The following is a 15546-nucleotide window of genomic DNA, read 5'->3' as shown; positions in this document are numbered from 1 at the left end:
TAATTAAACCTAAATGTAGTTCCTCGCAGTCCATAACTTTTAACGGGATAGAAGAACAATCTGAACAAATAATAGCTGAAAAATTGAACAGTTATTTCGTTAACAGTGTTCAACTGATCAATCAAAGTATTGAGCTGGTCAGTGAATTTGTGGAAATAACACAGCCGATTAATATTAACTGTAGATTTGATGGATTTCACCCAATTACTTTTGAACAATTGAAAGATATTTGTTTTTCTTTGGGAAAATCGGCTGGTATCGATAATGTCAATGCAAAAGTGATACAGGATTGCTTTCATGTCATCGGACACGATCTGCTGGACCTTGTAAATGAATCGCTACAAACTGGACACGTGCCGACAGTTTGGAAGGAATCACTTGTGATTCCTATTCCCAAAGTTACTGGGACGGATAAAGCCGAAGAGTACCGCCCCATTAACATGTTGCACACATTAGAACTTGTTGTTAAGGGCCAGCTGATGAGTTATTTGAATAATAATAATTTGCTAATTCCGGAGCAATCGGGATACCGAGAGGGACACTCTTGCGAAACCGCTTTGAATCTAGTGTTAGCAAAATGGAAAGAGAAAATCGAGGTTAAAGAGACTATTTTTGCTGTATTTTTGGATCTGAAACGCGCTTTTGAGACAATTTCGAGACCTTTACTTTTGAAAACTTTAGAGCGATTTGGTATCGGAGGGATAGCACATAAGTGGTTTGAAAACTATTTATGTGATAGAACTCAGAAAACTAGTTTTAACGATTTTGTATCTAGTCCTCTCGACAATCCTCTTGGAGTGCCGCAAGGTAGTGTCTTAGGTTCTATTTTATTTATTATGTATATAAATGACATTAAGCGAGTTTTACGATTTTGTGACTTAAATTTGTTTGCTGACGACACTGTTCTGTTCATTGCAGCTAAGGATATAGATGAAGCCGTGGCGCATTTAAACGAAGATTTGCATTCCCTTGCTCGTTGGTTAAAATTTAAACAATTAAAGTTAAATGTTGCTAAAACTAAATATATGATTATCTCTTCGGCTAATACTAGGCCTGACGTTAACGTTGAAATAAATGGTGAGACTATTGATCGCGTTAGTGAATTAAAATATCTTGGAATAATCATTGATGATAAGTTAACCTTTAAATCTCACATCGATAATGTCATCAAAAAGATTGCTAAAAAGAATGGTATATTGTGTCGTCTGAAAAATGATTTAACAATTAGTAGTAAAATTTTATTATATAAATCTATTGTTTCACCACATATTGACTTCTGCCCGTCCATTTTGTTTCTTGCCAATCAAACACAAATATTGAGGCTACAGCGATTGCAAAATAGAATCATGCGATTAATTTTGAAATGTAACAGATACACTTCCTCTAGTTTCATGCTAAGCGCATTACAATGGCTCTCTGTGAAGCAAAGAATTTATTACTTAACAATGGTGTTCATTTTTAAAATTATTAATGGAATGCTGCCTCGATATTTGTGTGATCGAATTGAACGAGGAAGTGATTTGCATAGGTACAACACTAGAAACGCGTCTGATGCAAGAACACCTAACTTTTTATTTAGTAGATCACAGAACTCCTTGTTGTACAAAGGAATAAGTTTTTTCAATTCGATGCCTAGACATATTAAACGTGCGGCAACATTAGCGGAGTTCAAAACACTATGTATTTCACACGTAAAATCTGCTTTGTAGACAGATTTTTTGAATTTTTATATTTTGGAGTTATTTGAATAACTATGTAATACCACGAAGATTGTATTTTTTTTTCTCTTCTATTATTTGCATTTAGTCACACTAAGTTAATATATTCGCTATGATGATGATGGATTTTTGTTAATTGTTTATTACAGTTTTTAAAAATAATGAGATGTCTACAGAAGTCTGAGCCACGTGCACGATAAGCAGATAGAGACTAACTTGAAATCGAACATGGTGACCAGTACTAAGAGCTCATCGGGTTGAATTGAAGCTTTTAGACTTTTGTTGTGATCAGGGTCTGATTTGATGATGGAGTTGCTTTGCTGGCTTTGCTCGACAATAGAGTTAATCTCGGTTATTGCTGCCATAGCGGCAATAACGGAGTTAGTTCGCTGAGTGGGGGGCTTGGTGACTTCTTCTGATAAAACAAGATATCGGGTTCAATTCCTGATCAATCAAGGGTATTCCCGGAAAGGAATATCCTTGGATTGCCTTGGGTTAGTGGTACGCAACTTTCAATAAAGCGGCCTGATGTGGATGATATAACTCGATTAGACTCTGCACTGCCACTAGGCTCGTCACTTCTCACCTTAGCAGGTGGTAGTACCGATGTCTTGGTCAGGCGGGAGGAGTCTTACAGAGAATTATCAGAAATGGAAGCTATTGGGTTCAATTCCCGATTCTATCAAGTATCTTCCCGGAATGGAAATTTTCTTGATGGACCCTGGTTGTTGATGGAATATTCGAAATGTATCTGGTTACGTTCTTTTGAAGGAATGGCTATGTCTGTAAATTGAACCAGTCCGTTTTTTTGTTAACTGGTCTTGTCATGATTTAAAATATTAATTATCTTCTAGATAAATCGTTCAGCTCACACCTTTGTGGGGGTATGAGGTGGGACCATCATCATCATTTCATTTCACCACTTGGTAAGGTTCGAGACAGGGTGTATGTCTTTTCCTTGATTATGGTAGTCGTTTTGTTTTTGCTGTGTCTGGATTATTTTCAAAACCGTTTCGTCGAAAATTTTATTTCGGTATTGTATCAATTCATCCATGTTTAGCGGTCTTTCTTCATCGTCATAAATCCCATAAATCTCTCGAGGTTTGAGATTTGTGGACGAATAAATGCTGTTATTATAGAGCGTGCAAAAATATTTCTTTATTGGATAATCCTTAGAACTTGTGACGATTGCACCTAAATATTTCGCTAATCGTTGAATGAAATCTTTCGACTATTCCATTCGATTCGCTAGGGTTAGTTGCAATGAAATATTGTTGAATATTCAGATCATTCAGGATTCCTCTTATTTCGATTGATTTCAAGGACGGTTCATTATCTGAAACCATTAATTTAGGTTTGCCATATAAAGAGATGTATTTAAGAAAAGCTTTGCTTAGATCTGGAGTTGAACGAGATTGTATCGGAAGAAGAGTGCCGAATCGAGATAATTTATCAACGACTGAAAGGAACATATTGGATTGGCAAATGAAGATATCGACATGTATTATGTCGAGGGGTTGCTTGGGAATGGGAGTCTCGCCTAGGCGGATTTTATATGGTTTCCTTTCATATTTGTTTTTTCTCGATTTTCACGAATCCCTCGGTGAGTAGTTTCGTGAGTTTCTTCGATGATTTGATCTTGCTCTTCGTTAGTGCGCAAATCAATCAAAATTTTCTGTTATATTTTCACTTTAAACGTTCTATATCTACCGAAGTAATTTTTGTAGACTAAATTTCATTTCGTCCGCCCCAATTTTGGACAACAATTTGGTTAGAGAAAACGTTTAATGATAGCTCGTTTCATTCTCTGTATTCCGATTGATCGGTGTCTGCAGAATGGACAAAAGCATCACCTGATGATGAATTCATTTCATTCATATTAACTTCACCGTTGATTCGCGATAAAGCATCGGCCACAACGTTTTGCTTACCTGGACGGTGCTCTATCACGAAATCATATTCTGTTAATCGTAATCTCCATTTAACAAGTTTAGAATTTGGAGTTTTAAGATTCAGTTCATAAGTGAGAGGTTGATGGTCGGTGCAGAGTGCAAATCGTTTACCAAAAAGACATGGGCGGAAGTATTGGCATGCCCACCCAATGGCTAGCAATTCTTTCTCTATGGCTGAGTAATTTTCCTCAGACCTTGTTAATGTACGGAAGGCATATGCGATCGGCCAATCTTTGCATATGGCTCCTTGTGAGAGCACAGCTCCTAGCGCAAAGTTGCTTGCATCGGTTGTCAGCACGAAGGGTTTCTCGAAGTCAGGATATTGAAGAATGTCACTTTGTGTTAATAACTCCTTGCAAAGGTGAAATGTTTTCAAAAATTGTGGAGTGTGTTCCACTTGCTCACCTTTCCGCAATTGGGCGGTAATGGGTTTGGTGATTTTGGCAAAATCTCGAACAAATCTTCTATAGTAATCAAGAATTCCTAGAAAACCTTTCAATTCTTTCTGATTTTTTGGGACTTTAGGTTTAACTCCCTGTTCAGTAACGAAGTGTCCTAGAAAGGCTACTTCTTTTTTCAGGAATTCACTCTTATTTAATTGGATTTTCAAATTGACCTTTTCTAGAGCTGTAAATATTTTTTCTAGGTTTTCCATATGCTCTTGAAGTGATGTGGAAAATACTATAATATCTTCCATATAAACCAGATAACATTTACCGATAAATTCTCCCAAAACATGGTCCATAACGCGCTGAAACGTAGCAGGTGCATTTTTCAGGCCAAATGGCATTCTAAGATACCCACTTTCGACTGAAAATGCGGTCTTTTGAACATGTTTAGGATCAACTTCGATCTGATGAAAGCCAGATGCTAAGTCTAATGTAGTAAAATATTGGCATTTCCCTAATTTGTCTAATATCTCTGTGATATTAGGCAGAGGATATTTGTCACTTACAGTTTTTTCATTAGGTTTTCTATAATCAACAACTAATCGCCATTTTTTTGGCCGGAGGCATCAGCCTTCTTTGGAACGATCCAAATGGGAGAAACCCAGGGTGAAGAGCTGGGTTTAATAATGCCTTGTTTGAGCATTTCGGAGATTTCCTGCTTGTGGCAATAAAGGTATTGATAACTTTTGGTGAACATACGTCTCCCAACCTTTGAACGAAACGGATCGTTATATTTCCTCTGGGCCATGGGTGGTATATTTTCGGACCGGAGAGAAACCGGTTAATATATTAAAACTTTCTCGAGATCTGACTGCTAATTACCCGGCCGTAACTCAGATAACACGTGTTCGGGCAAACAAGATACGTGTTCTAGTGAATGATCTCGGCCAGGCAAACGCGATTGCTTGCTGTGAGCGCTTTACGCGGGAATTTAAAGCGTACGTGCCTTGTGTGGCCGTAGAAATCAATGGGGTAGTGTCCGAACCGGGCCCAAAATGCGAAGAACTGTTGGAGCACGGGGTTGGCTGCTTTAAGGACCCCTTACTTGAACAGATTAAGATCTTGGAATGCAAACAATTGTATACCGCAAACACCTACTCTCTATCAGGCTCGCTTCGGGTGACATTCGCCGGGTCCTCTCTTCCCAACTACATCCTCCTTGACAAGGTTCGCCTACCAGTTCGCCTGTTTGTAGCGCGGGTCACGAGCTGCAGCAATTGCAAGCAGTTGGGCCACACAGCCACATATTGTGGAAATAAGAAATGATGCGGCAAATGCGAAGGAGAGCATGAGGATGACTCTTGCGACAAACAAACTGAAAAGTGTATTTGCTGCGGGGGCCCTTCACATGCTCTTAAATCATGCCCTGCGTACAAGCAGCGCGGGGATAAAATTAAGCGTTCCCTTAAGGAACGCTCGAGGCGTTCTTATGCAGAAATGCTAAAGAATGCTTCGCCATCTGTCCTGTCCGAAAATCCCTACGCTGGTTTGGCTAACGTTGAGCAAGAATCTGACGACCCACGAGAGAGAACATCTTTGGCTAACCCAGGGGAATCCAGGAAGAGGATAAGTCCAGCCTCCCCTAGATTGCCTCGTAAGGGTGCCAAGGTGTCGTTCCCTCAGAGTGCGCCAACTACAATCAATAAATCCAACGGAAGTGATGTACTAAAGCCGAAACCATTTGCTCCATGACTTGGAAATATTAATTCTAACAAGGAGTATCCACCACTTCCAGGGACACCAAAAACCCCAAGTGTCCCCTTTTTTCCAACAGACACTCAGTCCAGTAAAGGACTAATGAAATTTTCTGACATAGTGGACTTAATTTTCACAACTTTCAATGTTACTGATCCTCTTAAAAGCATTCTGATACATGTTCTCCCTATAGCCCTTGAAGTTTTATAGCACGCTACAAGTGCAATCTAAGTTTTATTCGTGGCTAAAAAACTATTATAAAACCTCAATTGTTACTAGGGAGTGCAAACATTTTTGAAGCAGTTGACTGCTAAATGGCCCCTCCTTGCAGCGATCGTATCCTTCGATGGCTAAGTCATCAAACGAGTTCACTGATTCGATCACTGTCTTACAGTGGAATTGCAGAAGTATCCTCCCGAAAATCGATTCCTTCAAATTTTTACTAAACAGTTTAAAATGTGATGTTTTCGCATTATGTGAAACTTGGTTAACTTCCGATATAAATATCAACTTCCACGACTTTAATATAATTCGTCTGGATCGAGAAAACCCTTACGGAGGAGTACTTTTGGGGATTAAAAAGTGCTATTCTTTCAACCGAATTAACCTCCCTTCGACACCAGGCATTGAAATTGTCGCTTGTCAAGTTCTAATCAAAGGCAAAGACCTTTGCATTGCTTCCATCTACATTCCTCCTAGAGCCTCGGTAGGGCACCGAACGCTTTGTAATATTACGGAATCCTTACCGGCACCGCGGCTAGTTCTAGGAGACTTTAACTCGCACGGTACGGTATGGGGTTGTCTTCACGATGATAATAGATCAACATTAATCCAAGATCTTTGCGACAATTTCAACATGACCATCTTAAACACGGGAGAAATGACGCGGATTCCTACACCACCAGCACGCGCGAGCGCGTTGGATTTATCACTATGCTCGACATTGCTACAGTTAGATTGCATGTGGAAGGTGATCCCTGATACCCACGGTAGCGATCATTTGCCTATCGTGATTTCTATTGCTAACGGTTCAAGACCATCGGAAACAATCAATGTCTCGTATGATCTCACACGGAACATTGATTGGAAGAGTTACGCGACCGCGATATCCGTTAAAATCGAATCCACTCAAGAACTTCCTCCGGAGGAAGAGTACAGGTTTTTGGCTGGCTTGATTCTCGACAGTGCGAATCAAGCTCAGATTAAACCAGTACCCAGCGCGAATACCCATGGACGGTCTCCCACCCTGTGGTGGGATAAAGACTGCTCAGTGCTGTACGCGGAAAAGTCCACTGCATATAAGGCCTTCCGGGAAGACGGGTTACCCGCTAGCTATAAACAGTACGCGTCGTTAGAAAGGCGAATGAAGAGTCTAATGAAAGCCAAAAAACGCAGATATTGGCGCCGGTTCGTCGACGGGTTAACGAGAGAAACAGCGATGAGCACTCTTTGGGGTACGGCTCGACGAATGCGTAACCGAAACAGTAACAACGAGAACGTGGAATATTCAAACCGTTGGATATTCGCTTTCGCCAAGAAGATCTGTCCGGACTCTGTCCCGGTACAGAAAACGTGCCGCGCCGCGTCTCCTCACGATACCGCGAACGAAACACCGTTTTCGATGGTGGAGTTCTCACTTGATCTCTTATCATGCAACAATAACGCCCCAGGGTTAGACAGAATCAAATTCAACTTGCAAAAGAATCTGCCTGACACTGCAAAAAGGCGCTTGTTGAATTTATTTAACAAGTTTCTTGAGGGTAACATTGTCCCTCATGACTGGAGGCAAGTGAAGGTCATCGCCATCCAAAAACCAGGAAAACCAGCCTCCGACCACAACTCGTATCGGCCGATTGCAATGCTGTCCTGTATTCGGAAGTTGTTCGAGAAAATGATCTTGTTTCGCCTCGACAAGTGGGTTGAAACAAATGGCTTACTGTCAGATACACAATTTGGCTTCCGCAAAGGCAAAGGGACGAACGATTGCCTTGCGTTGCTTTCTACAGAAATCCAAATGGCCTATGCTAACAAAGAGCAGACGGCATCAGTATTCTTGGATGTTAAGGGGGCTTTTGACTCAGTTTCTGTCAACATTCTGTCAGAGAAGCTGCACCAGCATGGTCTTTCGCCAATTTTAACTTTTTGCTAAACCTGTTGTCTGAAAAGCACATGCACTTTTCGCATGGCGATTTAACAACATCGCGATTTAGCTACATGGGTCTTCCCCAGGGCTCATGTCTAAGTCCCCTGCTCTACAATTTTTACGTGAATGACATTAACGATTGTCTTGCCAATTCATGCACGCTAAGGCAACTTGCAGACGACGGAGTGGTCTCTGTTACAGGGCCCAAAGCTACCGACTTGCAAGGACCATTACAAAATACCTTGGACAATTTGTCTGCTTGGGCTCTTCAGCTGGGTATTGAGTTCTCCACGGAGAAAACTGAGTTGGTTGTTTTTTCTAGGAAGCGTGAGCCGGCGCAACTCCAGCTTCTATTAATGGGTGCAACGATCAATCAGGTTTTCACATTTAAATATCTCGGGGTCTGGTTCGACTCTAAAGGTACCTGGGGATGTCACATTAGGTATCTGAAACAGAAATGCCAACAAAGGATCAATTTGCTCCGGACAATAACTGGAACATGGTGGGGTGCCCACCCAGGAGACCTAATCAGGCTGTACCAAACAACGATATTGTCGGTGATGGAGTACGGGTGTTTCTGTTTCCGCTCCACTGCGAACATACACTTCCTCAAACTGGAGAGAATCCAGTATCGTTGCTTGCGCATTGCCTCGGGTTGCATGCACTCGACCCATACGATGAGTCTCGAAGTGCTGGCGGGCGTTTTTCTGCTAAAAAATCGATTTTGGGAACTCTCATATCGATTGCTCATCCGATGCGACATTCTGAACCCGTTGGTGATTCAAAATTTCGAGAGGCTCGTCGAGCTTAATTCTTAAACCCGTTTTATGTCCTTGTACTTCGACTACATGGCACAGAGCATCAATCCTTCTTCGTACAATCCCAACCGTGTCCGTTTCCTAGATACTTCTGATTCTACTGTATTCTTCGACACATCCATGAAGGAAGAGATTCGTGGAATCCCGGACCATATACGCCCGCAGTTGATCCCCAATATATTTTATAATAAATTCCGAGAAGTCGACTGCGACAAAATGTTTTACACTGACGGATCAAATCTCGATGGCTCCACTGGCTTCGGTATCTTCAACAATACTATCACCGCTTCATTCAAGCTTAATGATCCCGCTTCAGTTTACGTCGCAGAGTTAGCTGCAATTCAGTACACCCTTGGGATCATCGACACTCTGCCCACAGATCACTACTTCATCGTTTCGGACAGCCTCAGCTCTATCGAGGCTCTTCGTGCGGTGAAGCCTAAAAAGCAATTCCCGTATTTTCTGGGGAAGATACAGGAGTCCTTGTGTACGTTATCTGAAAAGTCTTATCAGATTACCTTTGTTTGGGTCCCCTCCCATTGTTCTATCCCGGGCAATGAAAAGGCCGACTCATTAGCAAAGTTGGGCGTATTAAATGGTGACATATACGAAAGACCAATCTACTTCAACGATTTTTTTAGTATTTGTCGTCAGAGGACGCTCAGCAGTTGGCAAACCTCGTGGAGCAATGGGGAACTTGGACGATGGCTACATTCGATTATCCCAAAGGTATCAACGAAGCCTTGGTTCGGGGGGATGGATGTGGGTCGGGATTTTATTCGTGTAATGTCCCGACTTATGTCCAATCACTACACCATGGATGCGCACCCAATGTACCAGTCCGAGATATGCTGGCAACTCGTGATTTCCCCTATATGTCCCTTATTTATACCTTCATAAAAACGATAAATATCCCAATTTAGCCCCTCTCTTATATTTCTCGTTTTTAAAGTTTCCTTCTGCCTTGTGGAACCGATCAGCTCCAGAGTGCCTGCATAGAAGGAAACTGAAGAGAGAGCGACTCGAGGTCCGATGACTTTTGAAGGATTCCCCGCGGGTCCGAAGAATACCATCCGCCAATCCGGTACTCGACGACTTACCAGACTGAGGCGCAAATTTGTTTCGCTGATCAAACCCCCCACCCCCCGTTTGAGCGAAAGTTGCAAGTTTTGCTCTTCTTTCCCTGTCACCATACGCCTTCTCTCCCCTATCCTTAATACAACTGCTGCTACACTGATGTGGAAATAAGCCACCCTCTAAATATCTTGACCAAGCATAAGTTTTCGTTAAAAAAATCAAATTAATATTCTGTATTCCTAGTTTTAAGATAGCTATAATTTTTACTCTTTATTTATTTATACTCTTGTCCTCCATCTTGTAAATAGAATTGAATCCCTAGTTTTAAGATTTCTGTGAAATTTCTCATAAATATTTGTTCCCCCTTTTGTGTACTAAACTATGTTGTTAGTTTTAAGATAACCGTAAAATATTTCGTAAAATACTATTACTCCCCCTCTTGTATATCAAAGTGAATCCCTTGTTTTAAATTTTTTCATAAAAAAATCTTTTGGCCCTCTCTTGTATATTGAATCTTTTTCCTAGTCTTAAGATAGCTGTAAACTTTCTTTTCCTTTGTAAAAAAAATATTTCAACATTGTAACCTCCTAGTTTTAAGATATCCAAAATGTAAAAACAAAAGCATTTGGCACCGCCAAGCTAACGCATTTGTGCCTATCAAATAAACGAAATGAATAAAAAAAAAACTTTTGGTGAAGAGTGGAGCCTCGTCCTTCGTTTCAATCTTGTTTTATAACATTAGAGAAGCTGAGGTCTGTACCATCTATATAAAACACGCTCTGATGCTTGGAGATAAGCTTCAGTAAGCATGATTTCTCTTCTTGATTAGGATTTTCTGTTCTCAGTTGTTTGTATAGGTCATGCTTCTATCATTATACTCTCAACATCTATTTCGCATTTTTTTGGTACTGTACCATTGTTTATGAAAGGAAAATATACGGAATCGTCACGCGCTACATATAACCCGGCAGGTCTTATCAACGTTGATACCTTGCTCAAGGAAAAAATCACATGTAGACGATACAGGCAATGCTTTTATTTGGCATCTAAACTTTTGAAAATTGATTTCTGTTCGATTTGAAAATTTCTTCTTCATTGGAATTTTTAGTTTACCGATATTGATTTTATTACCAGCTGTACCAATCACTGCCCCGAGATTTCTCAGAGTTTCAAAGCCGACGAGTCCATCAAAAAACTCATGAAATTTAAAAAGAAAAAAATTTTGATTGGGGAGATTTATGTCAAAATGCTTTATGTCAAAATGCCGAATGAAAATTTAAATCATGAGCATTTACTGCTTGTTGATCATTTTCGGGTGAATTTTGGTCATATTCGACCTGCGGATATTCGGTTTGATATTTCTACGGTTAAGTTGCAATTTCATTTGTTTTTAGACATGAAAAAGGTCAATTATTTCCCAATTTGCACCAGTCAATTGATTTTATGACGTCATAAAAAGTAACAGCTAGATTAGCTAGCTTAGTTTATGTAAGCCGTATTCAAATTTCCCAAACGGGGAAAAATTGTATAAGACCAATTTTTTTGTTGTGAATAAGGATACAAAACCTTACATTAAGTAGGGTTTATTTTAGTGTTTCGGATTCTCCTCGTCAGTAACTTGGTGCTGTTTTGGACTTATCTAACTAACATTAAGTTGGTGTTAGTTACTGACGAGGAGAATCCGAAACACTGAAATAAACCATGCTTTATGTAAGCCGTAGCCGTTCAGGGATTTTTTTGCGACCGTTTTAGTATACATCGTCTTGTTATTTGAACATTATTTTCTTATTACCGTAAAGGTATTACTGCCTAGATTTACGTGTAGATACCCACAGAATCGAAATTGTAAACATCTTGGATTTTTTAACCATGATGAATGCAGTACAACAACATCTGAAAAGATGCTAATCGAGACACTGCTGCCGTGTAAAAAAAAAAAACAAAATAGGAGTTGATGGAAAGAAGACATACATGCTCGGACCACAGTAATGTTGACACTCGCAATGAAGAGGCCTAAACAAATATGTTTGTTTTAACAGGTAGGTGAGTCCATTGCGGATGGCACGAGTTAAAACAACTTAACAAGCTATTCGTAGTAACTTGCAACAGCGAAGTGAAGAAGAAATGTAGGCATGGAGGAGCGTTGGTATGTATTTGTTCCATACAATGCAATAAATATGAGGTTTCAGCTAGCTTTGTAAACTTCAAAACATAGGTGCGGTCCGTTGATCTTGCTTTTTTTTAGCTATGTTGGTTTTGGTTAACTGATTAATGCACATATTAGCGAGTATCTGGTTATGTCATTGCATTTATGTAAGCAAGGGCGAACGCTCTTTTCGATTTTCAAAATGTAATCGAAAGCAGATTAGTACTAAATACTATGATAACAAATAGCATCAATAATAAACGACATTTTAAGAACGTCTAGAAATTACAAAACGATTCAAAACAACACACTAGTTTCGATACATTGTATAGTCTAACCTACCACTTCGCGCGAAAGTAGTCACGTCCGTAGCAAACCATTCGCATCTTGTGCGATGTAATTGTAAACCTCTAATTAAAGCATTGCAGCCAGCTATATTAATTAAACATTTGTTTTCAATTAAGGATAAATTGAAACAAATTGTAGGATGCAGATCACACTATGTTCGGTCCGCCCGGTTTTCATCTTTCCGCAGTCATATCTAAAACGCTCCTGAGAGCCGAACCGATACGTACATATGCAGTTCACATTGCCATCCATAAGCTAGAGTCGGTCGTGAAAGCTAATCTAGCTGTACAACGCCCTCCTGTTGTCGCAAAGATTCACAGCGACACACAGTTCTTTGATTTCTACGCTTCTCAACCACTCGAAAAACTGGATATCCAAAGGGAAGATTCATTAGTAGCCATTCTCCGCCATCGCCAGCCGCCTCTGTTCGTCTGACCCAATTCATTTTAAATCCTACGCATCGTTAAAGTTAAGCAGGCTGGAATTTGTTCACTTTAGCAGGCATTCTGCGACGAAGGGAGGCGGCACTGCTCGTAACGGGGCTGTCTTTTTTCCCGTCACATCAAATTGATTGCTAAATCCGTTTGTTGCTTCCAGACTGTAGCTTATAGCTTGAACGTCGAAGATAAATCTAAACTATATCTTTACCTTCCTTTTTCATTACAGGTGAGTCTTATCAATAAATCTACCCGAGCCACCCAAGAACTAATTTGGATCTGCGAAACGGCAAATGTATGTACAACAATATCCGATGATAAATGACTACTAAGTTCTTTGCTCTGATTTTATCAATAATCTATACTGCCGAAAATGCTGTCATAACGTTCCGGAGGAATACTTCATCAAAAATCCCTATCATTACTTCAATCACGTCTCGTTTCCCATGCTTCAAATCATATTTTTCATAAACCTCCCAGAGCGCTCGTGGGTAGATTGTAGAAGAGAACGAGAATCTCGCTCCATCGCCATCACTCCCCGGAGGGACTATTATTATTGTCATATAATTCTATTATCCTTCCATCTCAAATCCGTCCCTCCCGTGCTACCGTCTGGTTGGTTATTGCCCGAGGAGCTAGCTAGTGAGCTTTTGGAAGAAAACAACGGCAGAAGCGAAAAAGTGGCAAACGAAAAATAAAGACCCTGCGGTTCTGGCTGCCTTGAAATGGGTTCAGAGGGAACACTTTAATCCCAAGATTCTCTACTCTATGGGTGTGTACCATTTGCACAGCACGTGCGAAAGACGACCACAGCTTGTGAAACCTTTCTTTTGCCCCGGAAAGTTTTCAGCATTCCTTTTGTGCTTATTGAATCGATAAATAATATAGAAAAAAGGCGGTTGCCTGGGAAGAATAAATTTGACAATCAGTCTCACACTAACTACCTGCGTGACAGAAACGGTCTAGGAAAGTTGAAGGATGAAAATGTGAATGATTCTGGTATTTGAATGCATTTGATTTCTTGCTTCAGCCGGTGACGCAGAAAATGAATACATACCATGAGGACAATGAACTAGACCAACATAGGGAAAAAACTTATTTCCACCATATTAAGAAGGAGGGCCTTACTATCACATTAAACAATCGATGGAATGCATATAAATTAGAATCAATGCCCTGAAAACAGTAAATTGCTCATTTTTGATCGCAACGAAATCTGGAATGGAGTGCCCCAATTTTCGTTACACCGTTGCACAGTGGTGCAGAATGCAAATTTAGCAGGAATTTTGAGATTTTACAAAAACTAAACAGCTTTCATACTATGTTGCGTTTCGGCTTCGCCTCATCAGAAATCGACACTAACACATTGTCGGAATAGATTAGCGCCGGCTTGACGCAAATCCCTTAAAACTAAAACACACTATGTGTTTCAATCAAACGACTGATCAAACGTGATGTCCCGTTCGAGCAGAAGTTCTGTTCATGCCGATGAGACACAAGTGAAGCCGAAACTTGTCTTGGCTTAGCAGGCCTATGCGAAAGCACTATGCTATATTTCACCCTAAGGAGGAAAATTTGGTAAAAACCAAAATATAGCATAGTAAACAGCTTTGCCTTATTAAGTCTTTGGAGAAGTTTTCGTAGTTTATGAGCCCCCTCTTTTTGTTAAAACAACAGTTAGGGTGGTTCTAATTTTACCAAGATCAAAAAATAAACTTTTTAATCATTTTAGCTAGAGCCAAACGACCTTCAGCGAAGTTGTAGAACGAAAAATTTTGAAAATGTTTGCTGAAGACATGTAAGCTCTATCTGTCATACTTTTTATTTTACAACAAATTTAAAGTCGGAGCTTAGGGTGTTTCTTCGAAATACAGTTTTATTCCAATAACTTTTGCTGTATTCATTTAAAACTGAAGTAGTCTTTAGACAACTTTAAGATTGTTTCAAGGCGAATAATTTGTTTCATGGTACCAAACCTCTAGCTATTTCCGTTGAAAAGTTATGAGCACATTTTCGCTAAAAATTGGGTTGTTTGGAATAACAATATCACTCATTTGGGGCAAATAAAAGATAATTCTTTTTGAACTATAAATAGGGTCACGACTAGAGTTATAATTGAGCAAAAATGGCAAAAACGATATTTTTTAAAATTTCATAAAATTGATTTAAAAAAATCTATTTTTGAAATATTAAGTGCTTATTAAATATTAAGTGCTTATATCTTTTGAACAATAAAAGCTAGAGTTTTGATGTTTTACAGGAAAATGTTCGTCTTCAAAAACTCTAAAAAACATCTGAAGGATAGGCTGGAAAAAAAATGAAAACTGAAAAAGTTATTATAAAAATTTGGTTCTTCATGAATTGACTCTTTGTAATATGTTTAAATTACTTTCACGGTGAATAATATAAAAAATGTAGTTTCGTTTTCATGATAAAATAATGCACTTTACAATACTTTTCTATTATTTTAAATTGTGGGTAGGCTGGTTCTATTGTTTTTAAATCAGAAAATTAACTTTTTAATGGTTCGAGATAGAGTTCCGCTGTCTTCCAGAACATTGAAGAAAATGAAATTTTAAAAAACTTTGTCGAAGACACTGAAACTCTATGTCGTGTACTTTTTATTTTACAAGAAATTTACCAAAAAAAATTAGGGTGTTTCTTAAAAAATGGTTTTCTTTGTATAACTTCTGCAGTTTTGATTTTTCATTAAGATCAGTTTTGAAATACTTTCAGATATTTTGAAGGAGAACAATTTGTCTT

At 39.4% G+C, this 15546-nt stretch overlaps 1 protein-coding gene across 1 annotated transcript in view; it reads left to right on the top strand.

Annotated features, from left to right (window-relative positions):
• Window positions 1–15546, top strand: part of LOC131679445 (GATA zinc finger domain-containing protein 4-like) — a 105131-nt gene that overhangs the window by 40897 nt on the left and 48688 nt on the right. The window contains exon 2 of the mRNA XM_058960174.1: window positions 13013–13078. Coding sequence (XP_058816157.1) covers window positions 13013–13078 — 66 coding nt within the window. The remainder of the gene's footprint in view (window positions 1–13012; window positions 13079–15546) is intronic.

The sequence above is a fragment of the Topomyia yanbarensis genome, chromosome 2 (assembly GCF_030247195.1).
Source record: "Topomyia yanbarensis strain Yona2022 chromosome 2, ASM3024719v1, whole genome shotgun sequence".
Lineage (NCBI taxonomy): Eukaryota > Metazoa > Arthropoda > Insecta > Diptera > Culicidae > Topomyia > Topomyia yanbarensis.
The sequence above is the reverse complement of the archived record's forward strand: the minus strand, read 5'-3'. Positions and strand labels throughout refer to the sequence as shown.